At 38.4% G+C, this 27,589-nt stretch overlaps 2 protein-coding genes across 6 annotated transcripts; one reads left to right on the forward strand and one right to left on the reverse strand.

Annotated features, from left to right (window-relative positions):
* Positions 1–763: 763 nt before the first annotated feature.
* On the reverse strand, positions 764–11,211 carry LOC130429458 (CD48 antigen-like). Of its 4 annotated transcripts, none has more exons than XM_056758029.1 (5): positions 11,010–11,211; positions 4,198–4,527; positions 3,845–3,904; positions 1,957–2,085; positions 764–1,847 (listed from the first exon to the last, which is right to left on the reverse strand). In XM_056758029.1, exons 1-4 carry the CDS (start codon positions 11,053–11,055, stop codon positions 1,973–1,975), a joined length of 549 nt encoding a protein of 182 aa, XP_056614007.1. In that variant the 5' UTR covers positions 11,056–11,211; the 3' UTR covers positions 764–1,847; positions 1,957–1,972. The 4 variants fall into 4 exon arrangements, with proteins under 4 accessions (XP_056614007.1, XP_056614009.1, XP_056614008.1 ...); XM_056758031.1 differs by adding an exon at positions 5,193–5,224 and having other exon boundaries at positions 764–2,085; XM_056758030.1 differs by adding an exon at positions 5,193–5,227 and having other exon boundaries at positions 764–2,085.
* LOC130429460 (natural killer cell receptor 2B4-like) lies at positions 2,118–26,773 on the forward strand. Of its 2 annotated transcripts, none has more exons than XM_056758032.1 (5): positions 2,118–2,872; positions 20,768–21,535; positions 21,612–21,734; positions 21,816–21,883; positions 26,555–26,773. In XM_056758032.1, the coding sequence occupies exons 2-5, from the start codon at positions 21,328–21,330 to the stop codon at positions 26,603–26,605; spliced, it is 450 nt and encodes a 149-aa protein (XP_056614010.1). In that variant the 5' UTR covers positions 2,118–2,872; positions 20,768–21,327; the 3' UTR covers positions 26,606–26,773. The 2 variants fall into 2 exon arrangements, with proteins under 2 accessions (XP_056614010.1, XP_056614011.1); XM_056758033.1 differs by lacking the exon at positions 2,118–2,872 and adding an exon at positions 19,686–20,599.
* Positions 26,774–27,589: the final 816 nt, after the last annotated feature.

Consider the following 27,589-nt stretch of genomic DNA (forward strand, 5'->3'; position numbering starts at 1 on the left):
ACATTGTTTCGAAAACTTCTTTACACAAGAAGTTTTTAACCTCAAAATTTCAAAAGGCGCGCCTGCCATGCCTTTTTATTAAAACAAATCCATAGCTTTTTCATAGTTATTGCTTCATTTATTACTTTTAATCTCTCACTTTACAGTTTATCATCTTATTTTCCCAGCCCTTATCTCCCAAATAATCAATTCCCCAAAAGCTTCCTTATTTGCTTAAAAATCGTCCTTTCACCAATCATTTAGTTTCATTATGTCACTGTGTAGCCCAGACCGGTCGGCCACTGAAGCTAAGCAGGACCGAGTCTGTTCAATACCTGAATGGGAGACCTGTTGGGCTGCTGGAAGAGGTGTTAGTGAGACTAGCAGGGATGCTCACCCTGTGGTCTGTGTGGATCCTAATGCCCTGGTATAGTGATGAGACCTTAAACCGAGGTCCTGACACACTGTGGTCGATAAAAATCCCAGGATGTCCTTCAAATAAGAGTATGGGTTTCACCATGGCCAAATTCGCCAACTCCTAATCATCCCCATATGTACTAAACTTTTCACTGCCATAGCATCATCCAGGTGGATGCTGCATATTGGTGGTGGTTGAGGAGATCCCCCCTTCCATGTAAAGCACTTTGAGTGTCCAGAAAAGCTCTATGTAAATGTAACAAATTATTATACAGAGATGAAGGAAAGAACAGCAGGCAGGAGACAAAGTGATGTTATAAATGAAGATGATTTATTGAATAATCTCAGTTGTGCTACAATGCTCAGACAAACTCTGTCAAACTTGGTCTGACTAGAAACAGATTCAATGTGTTGTTAACCATTCAAGATTACAGTATCAAAACATTGTCTCGTGATGTTATTATGAACCTTGAGATGAAGACCAATGGATACTCATATCAGCATAAGACAAAATACAACTCCCAACAAGGTTGAACAATATTAAAAATAATAAGAATAAAAGTGAATAATAAAATGATAAAATAAATGAATATATACGATGAATGAATATATGATGAATAAAATGTTATAAATGCTTAACTTAGTATAGGATAGTAATTATATAATGGAAATGAAAATAAATGGAATAATGTTATAAATGACATACATAAAATAAAAGAAGAAACAAAAGCATGTCTTTACTCTTTCTGTATTTCATTAGGATTAATTGCATTAGAATCTCCCTCCATCACTGAAAATCTGACAACATCAGTAACAAAACACCTGAAGAACTCAAACACACACTTTTATATCTAGAAACATCTAGATCCATCACTGCACATGCAGAACTTCAATGCAGGCAAAATGTCCATGCACTTCCATGCGCTCAAGGTTTGTTTCGGCGAAGACACCGTGCACAGCTTTGGTGTGTAAATCCACTTTACAGCTCAAGGCATGTTTCATGTTTTCATTATTTACTGATGTTTATTTAAATGTTTTATATGCTTTGTGCCATTTCACTGATGGATTTGCACCTTAAACATTGACGGATGTTTCATCCTCGATTTCAGATATCATATTTCAAGTATCTAACTATTTAACAATTTCGAGTATTTAAATAAGTTATATTTATATGTATATATTTATTTTTAAATATTTCTCTTCTGCTCGTCATATGGTTGCTACACGCAAATATAATAACATAAATATTAATTATATAAAACATATATATTTCTCAACCACCGCGGTTGATTTGTCCATTGTCACAGCCCTTCACGGGGATGACAGCGTGAACACCTTTGGTGAGTAAATCCACTTTACAGAACAAGGCGTGTTTCATGTCACACGGCGAATTCACCGTGATCAAATTGACTATTATAAGGGACTCAGGTCATGTTATAACATGCCATCACCTGACAAACACACAAAGACACACATCTGTTAGCAGTGCTGAATCTAAACACAGATATTATTCTGCTCTTAATAATCACACGTATTCAAGTCATTGAATGCGTTACTTACAGTTCCTGAAGATCTTTTATATAATCCAACAAACCACCAGCACCAGCACCAGCCCCAGCACCAGCACCAGCACCTTTAACAATGGACCAGTTATCTTCCAGTGTGACCTCTGACAGGATTCTGGAACAGCTAAAGAGAGACGTGTGTTACTAGTGTGACTGCTCCTGTCATTCACATCTGAATCAAAACATGATGTCATGTGTAATACTGAACTTTTCTCATCAAACTGAACATGTATATTTCACTCTGCAACAAAGTGTTTGATTTGTTTCGCTATTTGCTTGCTTAAACAAAGAAGATAAGAATATGTTGATCCTTTGCTTTGCCACTGCTTCCTGAAAGAACTTATTTACGAATAAAATTGAGAGCTGCTGTGGTAAACCAGACAGAGAACCTGCGATTCAAGGGTCATGGAAAGAGATGCTTAGAAAGTTGAATTTAAAGTAGGGAGACACAGAAACAGAAGAGACATGTGTTTTAGGTTAAGTGGAAGTCACTACACTGAAGCGTTCAGAGGATCTACAGCATCACCACAAGAGGAAGACGTGGAAACAGATGGAGAGACGTCTGATGAAACTGAACCAGATTACATCAACAGAGCGGTGATAAACCGTTAGATGAAGCCGTAATTCTCCTTCGATAGTAAAAGGAACATTTTAGTTTAAAGAGGTGAAAAGAAAAGCTCTCTCACACCCAACGAAAACTCAATCCATCTCTGTGGCCAAATATGCAGAATGATAAAAGGAGTAACACAGCAGAAGCCAGAGAAAAGAAGGTGGCAGACACAAAGGAATAAGACTGGCGACAGATGTGGAAACTGTGCTCAACAAATGTTTGGTCTCAGAGTGGATCTACATCTGTGAGATATCTTCAGGATTGTGAATCCATTTGCCTTGTTACGATCCCACCGGCACGGGTGAGTACGCAACATTAGGTACATGGGAAAATAAACCTAATAAAATAAGGTTAAGAAGAACAGGGAAAGACAGTAAACCTTGGTGGAAACATGACATTTACAACATTTCTCCGAGGGTCAAGCTTGATATGATCTGGAACACTGATGAAGAAACGACCGAAACGATCAGTGAGGGGGATTGTGAAGGAGTTTTAAATGTAATAACAAAAATGTCTTCTCGCAGGTTTAGCATAAGCGTGCTTTTGTTCAGGGCCGTGCAGAGACCTTTACAGGGGACATGGAACAAGGCTTTAAATAGGGCTGTACCTAAAAACATCAATACTGTATATCGCGATGAATTTCTTGCTGATATGTGTATCAAAACAGATGCAATACAGCAGCAAATGGCATGATGCAGTCTTGAAAAAAAACATTTTAATTCTACTTTATTTGCACCTATTAAGTCTGGATTAGAAACTGAAGTGAATTAAGTTGTCTAAGCCTTAAAGGGACAGTTCACCCCCCCAAAAAAATGAAACTTCTGTCATCATTTACTCACCCTCAGATTATTTCAAACCTGTATAAAGGTTTTTTCAGGTTGAACACAACAGAAGATATCTGGAAGCATGTCAGTAACCAAACCGTTCTTGGACCCCATTTACTGCCAGAGTAGGGAAAATACAAATATGGGAGTCAATGGGGGTGAGATGTGTTTGGTTACTGACATTCCTCCAAATATCTTCCCTCGTGTTGAGCAGAGCAAAGAAATGTATACAGGTTTGAAACAATCTGAGGGCGAGTAAATGATGACATAATTTTCCTTTTTGTGTGTACTGTCCCTTTAAGGTTTCATCGGTTATACAGAATAGCACCTGTTATAGTAAATTGTGTAGGATATGGTCACTATTGGAAATTAACGTGTCCACTTTATCATGACATATTGTGTTGTAAGATTGCAGACTATATGTGTTACGGTGGGCTGACATCACTTACTAGGAGCAGCTGATGTTGAGGGGGCTGCTGGAGATGTTGCTGCTGTAGTTTCGTTCTTTGCTGTTGTAGAAAAAATAGTTTAGTCATTAAAAGATATACTATACTATTTTTTTTAAATGATAATTATAATAAAAAATGCATTAATAAATATAATTCAGAGGATGAGAAAATCAGAATAAGCCTGTTTTATCAGTGTTTTGACAACTTAAGGCACTCAACTGTAATAATACATATAATAATAATACTTCAAAGTATTAATGGTTTTATTCAAATAACAAAATGTTTATAAAGTTGAAAAAGTTTACATGAAGACATTTTTCCTACTATGGGGGGAAATCTGTTGATTTACTCACCTCTGACAGTAACATTGAAGGTCATGTATGGAGTCCCAAATTTGCTGCTCATCTCAAGTTTATAAAGTCCAGAGTCTGTGATTCTGACGTCACTGATGGTGAGAGATCCGTTCTGGGGATCCAGCTTCAGTCTGCCTCTGAACCGCTCATCATCGTTTCCAGGAATTGAGCTTGTATCTCGTTCTCTGTCAATCTTTCCAATGAGTTTTGCTTCACCGTTGTATAACCACAGAAGATCAGTAGCGTTCTGGATATCATCAGGATTGATGTCTAGAGTCACAGGATCTCCCTCCATCACTAACAATCTCAAATCATCAGCACCAAACACACCTGAACAACACAAACACATTCACAGCTGAAGGGTGTTGTTAGCACTGTATTGTGAGACCTCTACACTGCATGTCATGCCGGAGTAGGGTTGGGAATCAAAAATCAATTCCAATTTCGAATCAGAATGGAAATGCTAGGAATCAAATTGGAAACAAAAGGAATCGGACAGTTGAGATTAAAATTTGAGTTCCTATAATCAATTCCTGTGTGCGTGTTTTCAGAAAAGTATGCTGATATATCAATGAAAGCCCTTATGAAAATATATTAGAATATATTTTAACTACAGTAAATATAGTTACTATAGTAAACTATAGTATTTGCATTAAATAGCACATGAACAACAAATTAACCATCATGTAGTTCAGCTATGGTAATACAAATTGTAATAAATTAGAAAAATCACGGTTCTATGTGTACATACACATATATATATATATACATATATATAAAAAAACACACAAAACTAGTGTTGTAACGGTACCAAACTTTCAGTATTCGGTACAGATACCAGTAAAATTCCATGGTTCTCTGTACCAATTTGGGTACCAAAGCAAAACACCATTACATGCCATTTGAAACACACTTTTTTATTAAAGCTCATTGTTAATATAAATGTATGAAAAGCAATGCAGAGTTAATTGTAGCTGAAACTGTTGTGTGCTCACTGCTGATGCTGATGAATATCCTCCTCAGTCTGCTGCTGTATTAAGACAAATAGAGTCAACTTAAGCAAGTCAACAAAATATGCAACATTAAAACAAACCTCCGATTTTTTTACACCATTTATACAAGATTTACCGTTTTAATTTGTCTTTTTAAACTGTAGAGAGCAGGGGTATTCTATTAAAGATCCAAGATGTCCGGTCTTTATATATTCTTCCAAACGGAGGTCCAGAAAATATGTATTTTTTAAATAAATACATATTTAATCAATATAGCCCAGTTGGATATACTTTATAGAGGTTTTATCAGGCCATTTATTTAATATTTTGATAAATGCATGTATAGGCTTTGTAGCTTTAGGGGAATGCCCTCTTAATAGAAGTCTGATCATTAATGTTTGTAAATAAATAAAAAATACTGACAACATGCAAACAGGAAATGCAATGTAACAATTAAAATCATAAACAGAAATCAAAATTACTTACTAAATTAGCCTTTCCCAGCCATTTTCACCTTTTCACTTTCAAACAAGAACTACTATCTTTAAATTATTTCTTAATTAAAACGTTCTTCTTTGCAAAATGTAAACGTGCTTGTACTTGAAATTATTTTCTGCCGCATTCGAGATGTTAAGTCCAGGCGTTTGGATAAAAGGAGTACGCAGTGCAGCTCGCATTTTCTGCATGGTTTTAAAAGCGAAATGTGAATCGGTCCTAAATGCGCCTCGGTGGATGTGATGATGTGGAGTTCACTACATTACCCATACTGCTTAGCGTAACATGGTTATAAGTGATATACGGATGTTACGTGAGAGTATGTTCCGGCAGCCAAGTGTATGTGCCAAATGAGCCAGACGCACACTGTGTTCTAATAAAGTTATTATTTGTATATAACTGTGAAGTTATATGACGTGGTGTCAGACGTTTGTCATACTCGCCAACTCAAGGATCATAAGATGTCGATGTTTCAAGCTCCGGAAAAGTTTGATTTTAGTCAACCCGCCACATACCACCTGTACACAGCGTTTCAAGCGATTAAGGATTGCTACAAAGCTGGAAAAAAGAGGACGAAGGGGTCCAAGTGAATTCACTGATGTATGCTATGGGGAAAGAGGCAGAGACTATATTCGCATCATTTTGTTTCGTGCATCCGGATGACTCGGGAAAATACAAAGAGGCAGTGGAAAAGTATAATGGACATTTTGTGCCATGAAGGAATGTCATGCATGAGCGTGCATGTTTTCATCAGAATTCACAACAGTTGGGTGAAACGGTTGAAGCTTTCGTGAGAGGATTGTATGAAATGGCAGAAAATTGGGAGTTTGGAACACAAAAGGATGAAAAGATCCGAGACAGATTGGTGAACGCAATAAATGATCGTAGAGTATCACAAAGCCTACAGATGGAAAGTGATCTGACCCTGGGAAAGGTAGTGCAGATAACAAGACAAGCGGAACTTGTTAAAACTCAAAATTCTGCAGAAACGACGTCCGCATAAATGCCGCCATTGTACCAGAGGTCACGAACAACAAAAAACTACAGTACCGGTGAGGAAGAAACAAAGACACAGTAAAGAAAAGATGTGTTCACGTTGCATAAAGCGTAATACCCATGTGAATGTCCCGCTTCCAATAAACAGTGTCACAAATGCAAGAAACTACGACATTCTCCTAAAGCGGGTTTAAGCAAAGCTGTTAGAGCAGTGCATGTTCAAGAAGGAGAAAGTGAGACATACTTTTTGAACAGTATCAAAAAAAGAGAATCAGAATCAGACTGGTTAGTGAGTCTTGTATGTTGAAAAGGAGTGACTTTACAAATAGACACAGGAGCGGATATTACGATTATGTCCAATGACACATATGAGAGTCTCCCACATGTATAAAGCTGTATAAAGCAAAACAGTCCAGGTGGTTATGAGATTATATGCAGGGACTGCGAGAAAAACGCCTGTCATCAATTCTAGATTTACGTCATGGATGAATGTTATGCTAACAATCTACTTTGTAGAAGTGCAGCATGTGCTATGGGACTGTTCGCCAGAGAGGATTACTTTCAAGAGGATGTGTTTGGGGAAATTGGCTGTCTGAGTTGTGTGCCAGAAAAGATTGAGCTGACACAGGACGCACAGCCATACATTGTGACAATTCCCCACAGGGTACCTTTTCCATTGATGAAGAAAGTTGACAAGGAACTACAGCGGATGCAGATACATAACAAGACCAGTGTCTGAAACAAAGCTAAACGAATTATAGGCGAGTTCACCTTAACAGATCCTGTGATACAGAAAGTGAAGTAGTTCATAAAAGGAGGTTGGCCATATCACGTCACATGATTTGTATTCTATAGACATTGAAATTGCTCGTATCACTAGTAGTCGCAGCGTAATCTCCGCACTAAAAGGAATGTTTGTGAGGTGGGGAATTTCAAGAGAATTGCATTGAGATAATGCTACAGAGTTCAGTAGTCTGGAGTTTTTGTAAAACTTGGGGTGTTTATCATGTGACCAGCAGTCCTCACTATCCAGTACCCACAATCGAATGGTGCCGCTGAGAGATCTGTGGGCACAGCGAGCACACATTCTGCGTCAGCCAGATCCTCATTTGGCTCTTTTGAGTTACAGAGCTTCTCCAATTGCAGCTGCGGGAGTGAGCCCTGCACAGCTCATGCTGGGACTGCAAACTTGTACCACATTGTCTGTTCTGAGGAAAACTTTGCAAACAACATCACATTAGCAGAAAAAAGGGGCTGAAAAAGACAAGCGCGCGAAAGAGGAAGACTTAAATTGAAGACTAGACAATGAGGTACGTAACAGCGTATGCTGGTTTGGTGTGTTTTGATGCTGGTTTGCGATAGTTTAAGCTGGTCCAACCTGCATCAAAACATATCTAAACATTTAAAAGAGATTAATAAATACGTATTGCTCAACATTCAGCAAATCAGACCACTCATTCTTTAATGTTAGTGAATAGCCTACATTTATAGGATACATTTTTAAGGGCTTCAAGTCAAATATAATAATTTATCAGCGCACATTTAGACAAAAAACGCAAACTATAGATGCAAGAAGTGTTCCAGAGATGTGGACTGGACATCTTTTCTAACATTAACACTATTTACCTGCTGCAAACGTGTTAACTCACTCTTAGATAAAAGAGAGAGAGAGCGGGAACGCACAGCTGGTATCTATACGTGGGAAGAGATAAAAGAAAAGTCTGCTAAGAGTACTTCAACAGTAGAGGAAATAACATTTTTTATACAAATCTTTTTATGTGAGAATGCAAGACATTTTTGCTTGATTTCTTAAATGAATCTTCATTTTCAATGCCAAAATAGCCCATAGTCATATACAATAAAGAGCCTAAAGTTTACAAAACCAGCCTCACGCAGTTGTCAGACAGACACAAAAATATCCGTCAATCATCTTTATCTGGCCCGCCCTAACATTTCAAATAAGTGGAGAGACTTTAAGAACAGTGTACTTTAAGAAATGCATAATCCATAAATCTTCTTGAAAAAACAAATGCCATGGGAGTAGCCATTATTTGTGCGCGTGTTTTAATATATGATAGTATATCATAAGTATACAGCAACAACAACAACAGTATAAAAGTAACAAAATGCAATGAAAAACAGAAATACTAAATGACAGAAAAAAATGATGATATGGTAAAAACTGGCCCGCATCCTATTTAAACTTTTGAAATCCGGCCCTCAAAGTAGTTGAAGACCCCCTGGTCTAAATCGTTGTTATAGAAGTTTCTTGGAGCAACACGCACAAATGACCACTAGGGGTCACCGTTGAGACTCGATCGGCTTGATACATCTATATGGGGAGTCTGCAGACCTGGAGCATGCAGCTTTGCGCCCCTGCTGTTCCTCATTTCTCCAGTAGGGGAAGTATGCAGTTTTACGCCCCTGCAGTATAATTCATACAAGTTCATAGGGATTTATTTTTCTAAAACTTTTTGAAATAACAAGAAAGTACAACTGCATGATCATTTAATATTTTTTATTATTTCCAAGTATTATTACAAATGAGATCAATAATATCACAACATAATAGGCCTAATTACCCAAGCAATTTTACGTCCGTGATGTTCCTTATTTCTCCCGTAGGGGGAGTATGCAGTTTTACGCCCCAGCAGTATAATTCATACAAGTTCATAGAGATTTATTTTTCTAAAACTTTTTGAAAAGAAATATGAAAATGAGTAAGAGTAAGAGATATCGAGTTGGCATACACATGGTTAGCTAAGGTTGATCCAGACACAACATTGATCTGGTCGCCAATAAGTATTAATTGTATTGTCTTCGAGTTTAAATTAGACACACACTATATTATAAATATATATATATATGTGTAAAGATGTTTAAATTTATTCATAACAATGTCAATTAATCGTTAAAAAACTATGCATGTTGGGCCATTTCTTAGTAAGAAAAACGATTATTAACCATAACTCTAACTCGCGATAGACGACAAAGTTATCTGTTAGTTCTGTTCTGGTGGTTCATAATGAACAGTGACCTCTACTGGAGAAATAAGGAACAACAGGGTCCTAAAACTGCCTGGGGCGTAAAACTGCATACTCCAGGTCTGCAGACTCCCCCTTCTCTGATACACGGTAGTGATGGGAAGTTCGGATCATTTTATTGACTCGGACCTTTGAGTCTCGTTCATCAAAAGGAACGAATCTTTTTTCGAGTCATATCGTTCCTTTCGTTCATTTAAGCACAGTATAATTAAAATGTTACATGTCACTTTCCTAACAAATCTACTATTTATTCAAACGTTGATCACATTACAACAAATACAAAATTATAATGCTACAATAAACAGAAAATATTAATTACTTGTTTACATGGGTATTTAGTCTATCATTAGCTCACCTCACCTCTTATCTTTATTAATTTGGTCTTTTTCTATCAATAAACAACAATAGAGCTGGGCTATTCACCCGTTTGTTAGGAAGGTTGTAAATTAGCTAATTTCTCTTTCCAAAGCTGTCACATCACATTACAAAAGACCGAACGACTCGAACCCGAAGACTCGAGAGGTGAACTAATCAATTCTCTTTCCGGCTCTAACTGCATTTGATTGGCGTGCAGGGATGTCACGTGATGAACGAACGACTCAAACCCGAAGACTCGAGAGGTGAACTAATCAATTCTCTTTCCGGCTCTAACTGCATTTGATTGGCGTGCAGGGATGTCACGTGATGAACGAACGACTCGAACCCGAAGACTCGAGAGGTGAACTAATCAATTCTCTTTCCGGCTCTGATAGCATTTGTTAAACGTCCGGAGCGTGTTGCACAATGCGCATGCGCGAATGAACGAATCACTTCCCAAGACGACCCGTTCTTCCCGAGTCACATTTAAGATTCGTTCAAAATGAACGAATCGATCACGAACGACCCATCACTAATACACGGCTAGCAGGCTGGCTAGCAGCTTGCAGTGAGTTATGATGCATCGCGCGATTGAATGAAAGCACTCAATAATGTCCACTATGAATTCGGATAACATTTAAAATGAATGTCCCCTCAAATAGTGCACTATATTAGTGTATAGGGGCTACTTTGGACACCGCGGTCATATTTATAACCGGCATGTGTAGCGGAGGCCGTCACACATGCAACTTGCGCTAAAGTTTGACTCAAACAAGCAGATTGTTCCCGAAGCCTCGCTCTGCCCACCACTAGTTGTTGCAACATTTAGATGACATGTAAACAGATTTAATTCATTCGGATTGACAAAAACGGGTGAATGTTAACATAGCCATTCATTTAACATGTTCATTCAAATAACGTTACTCACCGAAAAACAGTACCGGAAGAGTGAAGATCACTAAATGAGCCGTCATGATCGGTCAGGGTATATTCTGGCAAACTGTTTCCCGATCACGTTTTGCAATCGGCAAAGCAGTCTGTAGCACACGCCGTTCACTAACACAAGATGGATATTCGCAAAGCAAATCGGCCGTGTCTGATTTCCCAGCGCTACACTATCGATTCGAATTTGAAACGAGAAGCAGGAGACGGAAGAGGCGGGTCTCTGTTTGAAAATTTCAAAGTAAAAGTTGTAAACGTTCGAGCGTAAACCGCACATGATTGATCAATGTAAGTAAGGTAACCCGCGCGTCAGTCTGAATGCAGAGAGCATATCTTTAACTCGACACACCCGTTACCATGAGTTTATAAACGTATAAAACTTTATAATACCATGTAGGAAGATGGACACAAAGATACACACAGAGCTTGGAATGCAGAGGGGAATTCAAAAGAGAAATTTAAGAAAATTATGTTGTTTCATTATTATAATTTTATTTTTGATGAGCAATGTCGTACAGGTTTTAGACTTCTGGCTATTTCAAAAAAAGTAACTCTTATAATTATTGCGTTTATCCCACCACGCACATCACTTTGCAAAAGCACAAGATTATGTTTTTTTTAGCAATACCAGCATGTCCAATTCTAAAGTAAAATTCATTTTAAACAACAAGTTATTGTTGCGAAATATATTTTAGATATAATATTGTCGGGTTGTTTTAATTAAAATAATTCCTAGCTGAATCCGCTGTTTGAACCGGTTCAATGAAATCAATAATGACTCACCACTATTCACATATGACTTACTTCGGTAGTAGCGACACCTATTGGCGGTTTAAATTTAAACTTTATTTCTATTAATTATATTAATCTATTCATTTCAACATTCGGTTTTTAAAATGCACTAAATCATTTACAGGATACCAAAGACTGCGTTTTTTTCAAGGTCTGAGTTTTTGTTTCTTGGTATCCTCTGTTAATTCGTATTTATTTGAGTGTTTATTCAACAGGAACAATGCAGGATAACATTACAGATGCTCTACACACAGACTTCTAGGCTTTTGAAATACAGTAAAATAAAAGTGTAAAATGACAAGAACAGTAATTATAACAAAAATCTGAAACCGTATACAACCATAAATGTTCACAATCCTGCTTTTATTTTAACTATTTACATTACATTTACATTTGGCAGACGCTTTTATCCAAAGCGACTTACAGTGCACTTATTACAGGGACAATCCCCCTGGAGCGCAACATGGAGTAAAGTGTCTTGCTCAAGGACACACTGGTGGTGGATGCTGGGATCGAACCAGCAACCTTTTGGTTTAACCCACTAGACCACCATCTCCATAACCATTAAATCGTTAGGCTGATGCATGGATTAATATCATAATTTGATTAATTGTGAACGTTTTAGGTTTATCTGTACCAAATTCTATAAGGGGTATGTAATTTTATTTAAATATTCCAGCAATGGCTTATTTTAACCCAGCAGTGTGTTCTGTCAAATATTTAATCATGGGTCAAAACAACCCAGCACGTTTTAGAGTGTTCATATATACACTGCTCAAAAAAATTAAGGGAATGCTTATCATCGCAGTATAACACCAGATCAGTTAACCTTCAGAAATATCAATCAACCTGTGACTTAAGCATAAGGGATTTTGAACCATTTTTACAGTTTTTGGTGCAAATAAAAGACCTTATGCTGGTGCAGTGCAGGGTCCTCCTGGTGCATGATAATGCCCAACCACTTGTGACCAAAGTCTGTTGACAGTTTCTGGATGATGAAGGCATTGATGCCATTGACTGGCCCTCATGTTACCCAGACCTAAAACCAGTTGAGACCCTCTGTGATCTTGTATATCCGAAGCTGTCAAGTAACACCATAGACTGTCAACTGGCTCACCTATACTCTGATCCAAATCCAAGTCACAGAGGAGATCCCCCAAGGCAAAAGATCTGACAACAGATCTGAGCATTTCATCCCCTTATAGTCCTCCACAGACAACCATTGCTGTTGCCTCTCTAGTGTACCTGTTGTCACTTTTATTTGCTATATGCAATTGAAACTGATTAACCATCAGTTATGCATCCTTGGTATTATGCTGTGCTGATTATAAGTTTTCCCTATTTTTTTTTTAGCAGTACATAGTATATATTAGGCAGGGTGATTACAGTCGTTTCAATTATTATATAAAGAGGTTAAATGAGGGTTCATAGGTATATTTGAAAACTTCATCATTATTTACTCTTCAGCTTAAATCCACAAATGTACTCCTGGATTCATCATCCCTATTCGGCATGTGGAAGTCATTTTGGTCAAATCCATATTAATGGACATTTAAAAAATCACTGAGAAAAAAAATGTCTAAACTGAAAGAGTTCCGTTTTTAGGAACGTAATGCCATATGCCATCATCCTATACCACTGGATAGTTTTATATTTGGGCAATTCCAGCGTTGTGGACCCGACACTTTGAGTTATGGATGTGATAAAAAAATGCTCAGAGAATCTATTTGTTACGAATATATAGAACCATCTGTTTATGTTTTACTAAACTCTTGTTGATAGTCTAAAAATCAGGCATGTGTCAGTCTATGAATAAAAATTTTCATTAAAAAAAAAAGGATATAAACATGCGATATATGGATGTGACAAAAAAATGGACCCAGTTTTTGGGAGACGTCAAACTTTGAAGGATTTCTTTGAATTAAAATGCACAATCCTTAAGCAATAAAACCCAATGAATGGAGAAGGGATGCCTCTTTAAAGAACATCAAATAGTTACTTAATTTAAAATGTCTTGTGTCCGTTTATTAGGAATATCTAGCGATATGGATGTGACAATCCTGAAAATGGCACTTACCCAACTATCAAAAATCATGTAAAACTTAAACCAATGCTTTTAAAACTTGGGGAGACCTCACATGGGTATTTGAATCATCAAATATTGATATCTTTGCTGTTGGCATAATAAAAACCGTTGGTAAAACTAAAAAAAATTAATGGTAAGGTTGAAATTTTAACGGAATTGCCCATATTCTTTAGTTTATATTTTTATGGTTTATTAACGTGACAATTTAGCCGGCAGATTTGAAAAATTTTCATTTATTGTTTTACTTTTACTTTGAAATTTTCAAACAGATACCCGCAGCTCAGGTAGCAAAAAAAATAAGTAAATAACGTTACAATAACTAATTGTAGTTTGGGCGGATGAGAAATCATTCATGTTCATTTAAAAGCAGCATTCGTTCACGTCACTGAATCTGCTGCTGAAAAATGTTCCAAATATGATTGTTTGCACTCTACTTTAACACTGGATTTTCCTACAAAGCATAAATATTTGACTGAAACTTGTTTAATATTTTTTGCCCGAACTTTAACTTTGAAATTGTTTAACTATTGGTCCGCCCCTTAATTCAACACCTCTTACTTTAAACTCCTTTATATGGGATCGTGGTGGGAAAACAAGAAGGAACATTGGGCTTTGCGAATTACCCATCGTGTGTTGGTAAACGGCGTGTGCTACAATCTGCTTTGCCGATTGCAAAACGTGATCGGGAAACAGTTTGCCAGAATATACCCTGACCATGATCCCCAAAAGTTCTCTGAGGGTCAACCGTAGCGATGTTAACTGTGACACTGCGTGTGTCAAAAAGAAGGATTTTCAGTGAAGCTTGATTCCTTCTCTTTATATCAGGTGGGCGGTGAGGTCCGAGGATCCTGTCGTCACGTGGTTTTGACTAGGAGACAGCTACGTCCACTGGGCATGCGCACTTCACGCTTCATGTTTGTCAGGCTGAACACAGTTTATTAATGTAGTTTAGCTATGTAGGTGTGTAGGCGTTAGCTTAAGTAATTTATTGTACTTGTATGGCGAGGGTTTTGCACCCAGGGTTTTGAAACAACCATTTCTGGCCGTAGCTGTATTTTTTTAAAACATTAACATGTCATTTATACATTTTTATAAAGAATACATTCACATATTGCAAGGAAAAAGAAACCCACAAATAATAACAAGGGGGTATACATTATGTAATCAACAAAATGGGGGAATTTAGATCTTTGAGTGTCCAAATTTCTGATTGCTCTCTGGCTTGAAAGTCCTTGTATGTATATTTTACTTTCATCCCTTAAGTGGGAGATATTGGGCGTCATTACATTTGTGAATAAAAAAATTGACCTTTTACCTTGAAATTTACAATAATTAAAATTCTGTCATGACTTACTCAACAAAACCTGTATACACGTTTTTGTTCTGTTGAACACATATTTGGAAGAATGTCGGTAACGAAACAGATCTCATTCCCCATTAACTGCCATAGTAGGGAAAATAAATAGTGTTGGAGTCAATGGGGTACTGACACGCGTTCTTTGTGATTACCAGAACAAAGAAATGTATACAGGTTTGAAACAATCTTAGTAAATGTAAATGATGATATAGGTAAAAGGTTATGTAGTTGATGGTGAACTGTCCCTTTAAGGTTAACTCTCTGATGAACAGAACAACAGCTGTTATAGGAAACTTTGTAGGACATGGTCACTAATCAAAATAAATGTGTCCACTGTATTATGATATATTGTATTGTAAGATTGTAGACTTTATGCTTGTGGCAAGGGCTGTTAGCGAAGTCTGCAGTGGGTGAGACAGGAAATAGGTAAAGTGCAAATTTTAAACGCCGGTGTCTTGTTTCAGTGATTGGCAAGAATACTGTAAAAGACAAGAGGAACAGACGATAGAGAGAGAGAAAAATCTGCTGAGGACTCGAGAAAGATGGAGGCTTACTGAAGAACGAGAGTGACTCTTTATGTGCCCGAGGACATAACTTCAGATATTATTTACTTTTATTTTGTGTTTTGAAGAATAAATCTGAGTCTCAGCCACGCCGACCATACTGTCTCCTTCCTTCGTTATTTTTTTATCTATATTACAATGTGTTAACACACGGTGGGCTGACATCACTTACAGAGAGCAGCTGATGTTGAGGAGCTGCTGGAGATGTGGCTGCTGTAATTCCGGTCTTTGCTGTGGGAGAATTTTTTTAGTCATATTAATAGAAATACAATTCGGTTCCAACACTATTCTGAATTTATTCATTTTTTAAATGATAAAAAGAAAAACAACAATAATAAGTAGAATTCAGAAGATGAGAAAATCAGAATTAGCCTGTTTAACCAGTATTTTGATAACGGTTTTGAAGGTACTCTACTGTAATAATAATATTTCCAAAGTATTTACAGTTTTAGTCAAATAACAAAGACCAGACCCCTCGACACTTTTCTCCCCCAAACATCAAAGATCTATTCAAGAAGTGAACGTGCACCTTTGTTTATACTGTGTGTAGATGTAACGTCAGTTCATGAAAACTAGTAAAACCATTGTACATTTTCGTAAGGGCCACACACACACACAAGCCCTGGATGCTCTCCTCTCGGCGGTCTTGTAAAATACTACTAGGCCTACTTATATCATACAAATAATAAGATAATAATAAGCACACCGCTCCAATGTAAGTGACAGCAGAAACAGTTTGTAAACAGGAAAACACGCTAAACTACTGAAAGCGTCTGAACGTGAGGGGTGATCCCAGACGAGGTCGACAGGTGAAAGGTCATCACCTGGGTCCTTTTATGTAGGGTTACATTTTTATTAATTTAACTAATAGAGCCTTTGAAACGTTTTTTTGCCTCGACACAAAAGGGCACTTTAAGCCATTAAGGGCCGAAAGGCAGGTGCTCTTGTCGAGGTCGACACAGAAGACGCAAGACACCGTGCACATGGCTAACAGCTCTGGAACATAGACCGGCTAAAAATACTACTAAAAGAACACAATTATAAAACTTACGACGATTCCCCAAGACGACGATTCCCCAAGACGACGATTCCCCAAGACGACGATTCCCCAAGACGACGATTCCCCAAGACGACGATTCCCCAAGACGACGATTCCCCAAGACGACGATTCCCCAAGACGACGATTCCCCAAGACGACGATTCCCCAAGACGACGATTCCCCAAGACGACGATTCCCCAAGACGACGATTCCCCAAGACGACGATTCCCCAAGACGACGATTCCCCAAGACGACGATTCCCCAAGACGACGATTCCCCAAGACGACGATTCCCCAAGACGACGATTCCCCAAGACGACGATTCCCCAAGACGACGATTCCCCAAGACGATTTGGGTAGTAACTGTGGATAAAAAAAATAAACGATCTGACAACAAAAAAAAAAAAGGGGATTAAGTAGGAAAAGAAATGACCTCGAAAGTGGACCCAGGTGTGCCGTGATGAGAGAAAGAGAAACCGGTGTGAAATGGTACGTAGATAACAAGGGGGCGGGGCACACGCACGCGGACTCAGAGCACATGGTGATCTGTCAAAACAAAACCATGTGCTCAATAAACATAAGCACAGAACGACACTGACGAAACAAGCAAGCTGCTCAGACCCGGAACCTGACAGTTGACATCAAAGTCAGCTCACACGGCAATGAATCCCTGAACGGTATATCCTCAATGTATCATCTTAATTTAGGATCTAAATTTTGCCAGAGATCTCAACATCATACATTAACTTACATCTAAACGCAGTTTGTCCCTTCACGCTTCCTGTAGTTCCATTGTTTTAAAGGTCTCATTCCCCGCGTCCCAACCTTTAGTTGTTCTGTAATGTTGTTGTTAGAGCATAAATAAGTTCTGAGCCCATCTGGCCATTTTCCATGGAAACATCGCACACTTGTTTCAGAGTAAATTAAATCGTAGGTAAATTAAAATGTTGCTTCGTAAATGAGTGAAAAATATGTCATAAATATGACAGAGATATATACGTATTACACATACTCACTAAATACAAATACATGATCTAATTTATTTGCATGTTTAGTGATTATTATCTAATAATGATAATTTTACATTATAAATTGTATTTGGGGGAATGTGCTAGCCGTGAAGATCAAACAGTAGAACACAGATGACCGTTCAAAACAGGAAGAGCAATCGAACACAGAGCAACATAAACAGATCTATCTCGCTCTCTTTAGATTAAATGGCTTGTCGTGGCACGGGATACCCCAAGTGTCTTTGTTAATGCATATAAACAAAAAATATACATATTTACCAACAAACATACCTTTAAATAAATAAATATGTTCCGGGTCACTACAGGGAAGTTGTTTGAGACAGTCACGTGATCACGTGTGACGTCCTCCCGATTCATTTTTCAAATAAAACACTACTCACTTATTATTCTTTACATGTTTTTTTTTTTTACCAAGTGCCACATCAACTAACAAATAAATGATTTTTAATATCTGATAAATTGTTTGGAAAAAATAAAATAATTTGTTGTAACATTAATCTTACCAGCGATACGCAGCTGTGTTATGGATATGTCCTTCATACTTGAGTGTTGACTTCACATAATCTGTCCTGTGTAGTGATGCTCACTTTCAGAATTTGCCAAATTAATCCATAAATATAATACCATGAATAAATAAATACAGTAATACATAAACTTTTTTTTAAAGATGGTAAATAAATATATAGATATATTTGATGTGATATGTAGTCACAGTGATTTTAATAAAATAACAATGGAAATGTAAAAAATAAACGAACAGCTGGAGAATGACGAAATAAAACAGAACTCAGAACACAGAGTGTAATGAAGCTCTCTAGTGTTCAAGAGAAGAAACTGCAGGTGAGTTTACACAGATCTGTTTGAGATGCAACATTAATTTATTCACGAGGACAGATTTTGGTTAAATGATTTTGTTCTACTAACAATGAGCTAATAATTCAATAAAACACAGGTTAATAAATGAGTCTTTATGTAAGTACAGTCAAACTAAATCTTTTAAATGAAGTTTAAAAATACATTTAAATAAACCCTATATTGAAATTGTATTTTATTATATTTGGTAAATTAAAGAGACAGAATGTCCTGCTGTGGTAGAGTGATGTTGTGGAAGATTAAATACACATCAGATCTGACCACAGATGGAGGTGAAGGTTCACATGATTAGTTCAGTTGATTGTGGTTTTCAATGGAAACAACACACACACACACTCACACACACGTCATATTAATAGTGTGGTCTAATAATACATGTTACTTAGTCTTGGCACGACAGGAAGAAACACATCATGTAGACTTACATGGGACCCAAATTACATATTTGATCACAGATTTCACTGGAAAACGAGTGTGTGAGGTTCTAACAGATTCTCATCGCTATGTGTGTAGGAAACATACAAAGAGGTTTTGGCTTTAAAAACATATGTCAGCATTTTGAACTAATTTACACCTTACAAATCAAACTACACACAAATGGTTCTGCTTTTTGTCATTAGATCCAGACCTCTAATGAATCAGAATGTAAATAAATCTCCAGGCCAAAAATCTTGCTCTTTCATCAATTTAATATTGTGGCACTAATGAAGTCATGAAGACGTTTTGTTTTTGGAGTACGCCTCATCTTGAGATAAAGTGTCTTATTGTAGAAAGACGGTCTTTTTTCCATCATCATCATCAGGAAGTAAATATGCATTAGTCAGTGTCCACAACAGCAACAGAGTGAGGATGAAAAAATAATAAACTTCAACTGACTAATGAAAAACAATAACACTGAACATCATTCAGGTGATATAAATACATATAATTGCAATACTTGATTTTTAGTCATGCTTTAACACATTGTTTTATTGTTGCAAAAACTAAAATGGTGGACATTGAAGTCAAAAAGACGGACATTCACTAAAACAAAATAGATGTGACACAGATGAGTGAGTCAAAGTGAAACTGTTGTGGTTTCATCACTCGTGTGGTCTCATCTGTTCAGTGGACAAACAACACGTATATTAATGTGCTTGTGGTCAGTTTGTGTGTGTGTGTTTTCTGGGGAAAAGTTTCCACTGATATCTGATGAACTTCACTCCAAACTAATTTGCCCGCAAAGGTCAGAGGTCAAACCCATAAGAGATGACTAGTTTAAAGTATAGTTAGCACATATTTTAATAGATAAGTCTTAAAAGCCATCTAAAAAACAAACCGTTAAAGAATCAAATGTGTTTTAAACTAGACAATATTATATTAATGTAATAGAATAATGTGAGTGATTCAAGGTCAGAGCTGATCAATGGAAGGCTGATGAGAAAAAAAGACTCTCTGCAAAGATTATAAAACAAATTTCATCTAAATGCGGTCACATTTATTTAATATCTCTATACACTCAGTGTTTGTTAACAATCGTCTTGTTTGTGTATGTTTATTCCTAACACTTAAAAATGGTTTGTGTGTGTGTTGAAGTCTCGTTCTCTCTGACTTCATGTTTCAGATCATGTATGTACATGTGTGTGCGCTCATGTCTGTGCGTGTTCATATGTGTGTGTGTTCGTGTGTGCGTACTCATGTGTGTGTGTGCTCATGTGACTGTATTAAGGTGAAGATAAACACATGTAGTGATATTTCCTGTCACATCACAAGTGACGCTCAGTTTCTCAAACACACTTCAGCAGAATATGATTTGTGTGACAGTTTTACTGTGTTTGTGTCTGTGGCGTCTGAACGGTGAGTCAATTCTTTCATTACGTTTTTTTAATGCTTTTACTTCTTGCGGCCCCTGCCTGATTTCTATTTCGATTAGCCGCAATATTCACCTTAAACATACACACGTGGACCACCTTAATATTGTACATTTTATTTCAGCCTCATAATGTCAGTGTTTGTGTTGTTCAGGTGTGTTTGGTGATGAAGTGAAGTCAGTGTCAGTGATGGAGGGACATTCTGTTACTCTACACACTGATCTCACTCACTTACAGGGTCAAGATCTGATCGAGTGGATGTTTGGTGTTGAGAAACCAGATGAGATTATAGCTGAAATCAACCAAATTAAATCAATCAGTGAGACATTCAAGAATTATTTACAGTTGAATCCTCAGACTGGATCTCTCATCATCACAAACATCACAACTCAACACACTGGACTTTATAAAGCAGAGATCACCAGACAACCTTCTGTTCTCGTCAAACACTTCAATCTGACTGTCTATGGTGAGTTGAGAACTGTAGTTTCTTTCAATTTCAAACATGATAATCATAGTGGCTGTGTGTGATCAGAACTGGAAGATTGTTATAAACTTTGGAAACATATTTTAATAGAAGTATTTGGTTTGCTGTTATTAAGTCTGATTCTTTGTGTTTTTCCAGCTGGTCTGTCTGTTCCTGTCATCTCCAGAGTCTCTTCTCAATGTTCTTCTTCATCTTCATCATCATGTTGTTGTGTGTTGTGTTCAGTGATGAATGTGTCACATGATGTGAGTGTCTCCTGGTACAAAGGAAAGAGTTTATTGTCCAGCATCAGTGTGTCTGATCTCAACATCAGACTCTCTCTACCTCTGGAGGTGGAATATCAGGATACAAACACATACAGATGTGTGCTCAACAATCCCATCACAAACCTCACACAACATCTACACATCACTCAACTCTGTCACATGTCTTCAGGTAATATCAGACGTGACTATTAGTTATTTATGATTTAATATCAGACTGACAGATTCACTGACTTTATTTCTTACAGAATCGAGTCTCACCTTCATTCATAAAGTTGTGATCTGTTGTGCAGTTGTTGTATTTCTGACGATTGTAACGGCACTTCTGATCTTCTTCATCATCAGGAAACACAGAAAAACAAATAAAGATTGTAAGTGATATATAAAACATTTAAATGTTCATAAATTAAATGTAAATACTGATGAAACTAAACTCACTATTACTGAAACAGATCAGACCGGTGAAGAGGAGATCACTTATGCAGAACCAACCTTCCGTGAAAGACCAACACATAAACAGGTGAGATCATTCATGACTGATCGTGTGTAGTCCAAGTTTTGTAACAGAAGAATTATTGCCAATAATTTATTCAACTAAACTCCTGAAAATGCATCTTACATGAAATTTGCATCATAAAAGGATGACTACAGGTAACTTTTATGATTGCAGTTTAGTTCGGAAACGGAGCGCGTTTTGCTTGAAAAATCGCTAATGTAAAAGCTGTATTATAATTAAACTTTTTTCTTTTAATTATGCAATTCTAAAAATATTGCGGTTACTGGGTGTAAAAGTTAACATTTTTATTAGCAATTATTTTTTCAGTCAAATAAAAAAATTATTTTTAAAAATAAATGTCAATTGTCTTGATTGACAATGAAGTACAGAATAAATTAAGAATAACCCAGCAAGAATAACTAAACTCCTGAAAATGTATCTTTCATGAAACTTGCATCATAAAAGGATGACTACAGGTGCCTTTTATGATTGCAGTTTAGTTCGGAAACGGAGCACGTTTTGCCTGAAAAATCGCTAATGTAAAAGCTGTAATTCTATTTCAATGTAACAAGATTCCAAGTAAGGAAGAAGGAGGCGGGAACATTAACCAATTTGAATTAAATAAACAAACAAAAAAAAAAAAGTAAGTAAAAGGGCCAACAGCTCCCTCACGGTCAACTGTCGGCAACAGGCACGATACACAGGCAGACAAGAATGCCCGAACGTTCCCCTATTACATGTTCTGGGTGGACGCGTGATTGGACGAACAGTACGACAAGCCCAGAAACTAGTTAATAGGTGTGATAGAGCAGTACCAGTTTGGGACACAAGCCCAAGCTTTAACCAATTAGAGTATTCGACTACGCCATCCCAGGACTTGCACCCAGGGAAAATACTTTAAACCATGTAAGACACACAATGTCAGTCATAATGTATTATACATAATTTATATGTCTTTAGTTAGTTTTATTAATTGACATTTGTTGCTACATATTGTGGAGTATGTTTATTAGTCATTTATAATGTTATTTATAATGCTTGTTAATGTTTGATATAAAACATTTTTATTTATTATAATTAAACTGTTTTCTTTTAATTATGTAAAACTAAAAATATTGCTGTTACTGGGTGTAAAAGTTGACATTTTTATTAGCAATTATTTTTTCAGTCAAATATTTTTTTTTTTTTTAAATAAATGTCAATTGTCTTGATTGACAATGAAGTAAAGAATAAATTAAGAATAACCCAGCAAGAATAACCCAGAATTAAACACATGAATAGTTCAAATGACTACATTTGGGTTTTTTTCAATAACCCAGCATGCTTGGTTAACATGTGCAACCCAGTGTGCTGGGTTACTTTAACCCAGCATGTGTTCTGTCCAATATTTACCCAGCGCTGGGTTGCCATTGGGTTGTTTTTAACCCAGCCATTTTTTGAGTTTAGAGGCGCCAATAGCAGTGCCAATCCAAAAGACAGCAGAGAACACAATTAGCTCTTTGTTAGGATTAGGACAAAAAGATCCTTTCATCCGTGGGACCACGGCTCATGCGGTAAATCAAAAAGTAACCAATCAACTTAAGCATAAATGACCAATAACAAAAACTTCTTACTTATAAAAGAAAACATCCAAAAATAATCAGGTTCATGTACTAGTTAGCCACAAGCGACCCACAAACACCCTGGATTGCAGATAACTTGTTGCCTGAACCAAACAAGCTTCATTGAGAATACTCGTAATGTCATATCTGCAAGGTTATAGGTTGGTCACATGAGACACCCGGGCAACTAAAAGTAAATGAAAAGTGAACACAAATATATATATATGTATTGTCGTAAATGTATAGACTACCTGGAGGTCCTCAACATACTAACAGCTCAAATAATCGTTGGTACAAATTCTCTAATCTCTGATTATACCCTCCTTAATTACGGATGCGCTGCAGAAGCCACCTCCTACCCGTGGTATGGTCTCGTCCTTGGAGGAGAACGCATGGAACGTGCGGACTAAATAGTTAACCGCGAGGTAGAGGTCCACCTTTGGAAGCTCATGGGTTACCAGGAGGGGGAACTATTCTCATGAGGATACATCATATTGAATAGCCCACGGAGGGGGTGTTACAGACGTCCCGTAGCACTAGGTCCGGTTAGAGCTATCTGTGATAGTTCATATGGTGTCCTGGCCTAAGGGGGAAGGCTGTTCTGCCCGGCCAACCCCAAGGTGGTGCTTGCTTAGTGATGGATGGAATGCCTGTTCTTGACCAGTGTTTGGGTAAGAAGGAAGGTTGGTGAGATAGCTGTTCCTAGCCATATGTCTGGGTAAGAAGAGAGGTAGATAGCACACTGACCCAACCTACTGGAGGATGGAAAGGTGCTTTCGCAGGCATACGCCCCCCCGGAATGCCAGTCCTACATGTCGCCACGCAGGACGTGGGCTGACACCGGGTTTACGTGAGGGTTGTTAACCCTTGCGAAGGTGTTTGGGCATAGCCCAACCTGCAGCTCTACAGATGTCTTCTAGATTCGCGCTTCTTGCCAGTGCGTGGGAGGTGCCTATACCCCGTGTGGAGTAAGCCCTCACTGCCAATGTGCATGGGAGATTCTGAGATCAGTATGCCGTCGTAACTCAACTCAACTCAACTCAACTTTATTTATATAGCGCTTTTTACAATTTTCATTGTTACAAAGCAGCTGTACATAAGACACATTGAAAACAAGTATGGATTCTAAAGTAACGGCATCCACGACCCAGTGGGCCAGTCTCTGCTTGGAAACAGCCTCCCCCTTCTGCTTTCCTCCAACACAGACAAGGAGATCTGCGTGCGGTCCAGGTCACAACATGGATGGAGTTGGGTCTTCCTCCGCCCTCTGGCACCCCTTAGGAACCTGGTGACCAGGTTGTGCTGCCCTAGCAACTTTCCATCAACTGAGTTGTGATGAGTAGCGATAGCGACTACAGACATATTCAGTGTGGGGAGGAGATGTAAGTCTCCAGTCTCTAAAGAAGGACAACACGATCCCGATCGAGCACCTCAATGGGTCTTTCTCGTTGGCAATTGATATGCCAGCGCAGGCGGAGGTTCATCCAACGCCCCGCTACTGCGTGCCCGTTACACACTGCACAGTACCCCTACAGGGAGGAGTCCATCGTCACCACGACGTGCCTCGTTACCTGCTGAGAGGGATCCCCGCTCGGAAAAAAGTCATGGAAGACCAAGGGGTTAGGGTGCGTTGGCAGAAGGGCATCATCACCATGCGCCTGCTGCCGGTGTGCCACTCGTGTGAACTCGACTCTGTAGCCAGTCTTGAAACGGTCTCACGTGCATCAACCCGCAGGGTATTATCCCCGCCGAGGACGCCATGTTTCCCAGGAGCCTCTGAAATTATTTTTAGGGGGACCGTAGCCTGCCAGAAGTGTTCCAGGCAGTTCAACACCGACTTGGCGCATACTGCGGACAGTCGTGCCGTCATGTTGACAGAGTTTAGTCCCGGAATCTGTACTGATTCCTCCGCCCCTCGAACACGAACCGTAGGAACGGAAGGTGTCGAGGGAGGATCGAGACATGAAAGTAAGCGTCCTTCTGAACATTTTTGCTTGTGGACAAACTCAATTCCTGTCTCGCCAGATGGGTGGTGACCTCTATCCCAAGTAAGGAGGCGTCCCTGCCTCAGACAGCGGGAGAGAGGATGCCCCGGAACTTGGGAGAGTTTCTGGTGAACTGGATCGAGTAGCCAAGATGGACGGTCCTCTTTAGCCACAGAGACAGTGTGGGCAGCTCTCAAGCTCCCATGGACTGTGACAGGGGGACCAAGGGGACGATCTGCTTCACCATTCCCACGCTTAGAAGTCCTAAAAAGGACTTTTTTTAGAAATTTCTCTAACATCTCTGGAAAACCCGAGACGCCCAGGGGAAGGTCGCTGCGGGTTGGGAGGATCCGCTGCTCTACGTCTTAGATCCGGCAATGTAGTCTTTAAGAATTCTTTGAATTCGGTTTTCGTAATCATGAGCAAAGGCTCTGAAGAACAAAAGGTAACTGAATGCTGCACACCGGCTTCCTTTCATACCGGACATCCAGGGGCGGAGACTGACATGCATATTTCATTCGCCAAATTTCATTGGCCTCTTCTATAGTAGTCAGAGTTGATTGGTTCTCAAGGGCGAACCCCATCTGTCGCCTCAACACAACGTCGAGAGACCGACAAAAAGGAAACTTAACTTACACTGCCTGCATCCCAATTCAAAACTGGCATCCTTCGTAGGGCACAGTCTTCAGAAGCCAAGCCTTTTAAGGGCCTGAAGGCAGCTCAGTCTAGCCTTCACAGGATTGTGTCACCAGAGGTTTCTGCCCACAGGTCCTGTCACCCTAGCAATGGTCAGCTGAATCAATCCGATGTATCCTTTTCATGAGAAACATGAGGGGCCTTGATACCGCGGCTCCACTTGCACTCCCACTTGCACTCTGGCTCTAAATCGTCGGCGCAATATGTCACAATGAAGCGGAAGTGAATGGAACGTGTCATCTATTTTTAAGTCGGTCTATGGTTTCCCCACAACAGAATCAAACTGACAGGCGCTTAAAATGTCAGTAAAATCTGTATTTGTTTCAGACTTCAAGTGTCAAGTCATATAACAAACACGTTTTCTTTAGACTTCATTCATGATGAGTAACTTTATGCATTGTTGTGTCTTTCAGAGATGTGCAGTGGAGGATGATGTGGTGTATGCAGGAGTCATGAGAAGATGAAAAAACCCTCTGTGATCCTGATTCTTCACTAGTGATGTTCTGATGAACTTAAACTGCTTTTCAAATCTGATGTAGTTTGTTTTATATTATTTAGGCTTTTTTTTAATTCCTCCATGTGAAATATTAATCCACACATAGTGCCAATTAAATGATATGGATTCCAAACAATGATATAATTTATGCTTCTGTATATGTTGATCGGTATCGGCCGATAATCACATTTTATGACTTGATCGTTTTCTCACTGAATGTAAATGATTTGAGTCACAATATTTAATTTAGCTGTAAAACGGACAATAAATTTGCTTTAAAGGAGAGGTTGTTTAAATGGTTTCACTAGATGTTAAATAAGTCTCTGGTGTCCCCAGAGTGAGTTTGTGAAGTTTTAGCTCAAAAAACATCACAGATCTTTTAATATATCATGCGCTACACGCCCACTTTTGCATGTGAGGAGAAACGCGCTGTTTTGGTGTGTGTGTCTCTTTAAATGCGCGAGAGCTGCTAGTCTCCGCCCCTTTTCAGCAGAAAACGGGAGTCAGCGGCAAAACAAGAAAGTTTGGTCACATAAAACGAACGAGAAACAAGGTCTCGTCTTTGAACTCCAAAGACATTGATTACAAACCATACACACAGTTTTCTAAAGTGAAGATACTCAGGACAAACGCATCGCTATGTCTCCAGTTCAAGTGAAAGTTACACAGGAAAATCCCATCAAATGCTTACAAGCCACACACATCACTTTCTAGTGAACGGACAAACGTGTCACAGTGACTTATTTTATCTAAGTTGCCGGAGGTCCCTGGGGTCTTACTTAAAAAATATCGGTACTTAAAATGTCTTTATTTGCAGCTTTGACTCGTTCAGTGTGGATGATTTCCATTGAAAACTAAATAAATCCATCGCTCTCTTGTAAGGCTGGTAACATTGTTCTGTGCAGCCAACAACACAACAGTTCGTAAGCTTTGCTACTTTTGCAATGGTGTT

Source organism: Triplophysa dalaica, chromosome 10, assembly GCF_015846415.1.
Source record: "Triplophysa dalaica isolate WHDGS20190420 chromosome 10, ASM1584641v1, whole genome shotgun sequence".
NCBI classification, from domain to species: domain Eukaryota; kingdom Metazoa; phylum Chordata; class Actinopteri; order Cypriniformes; family Nemacheilidae; genus Triplophysa; species Triplophysa dalaica.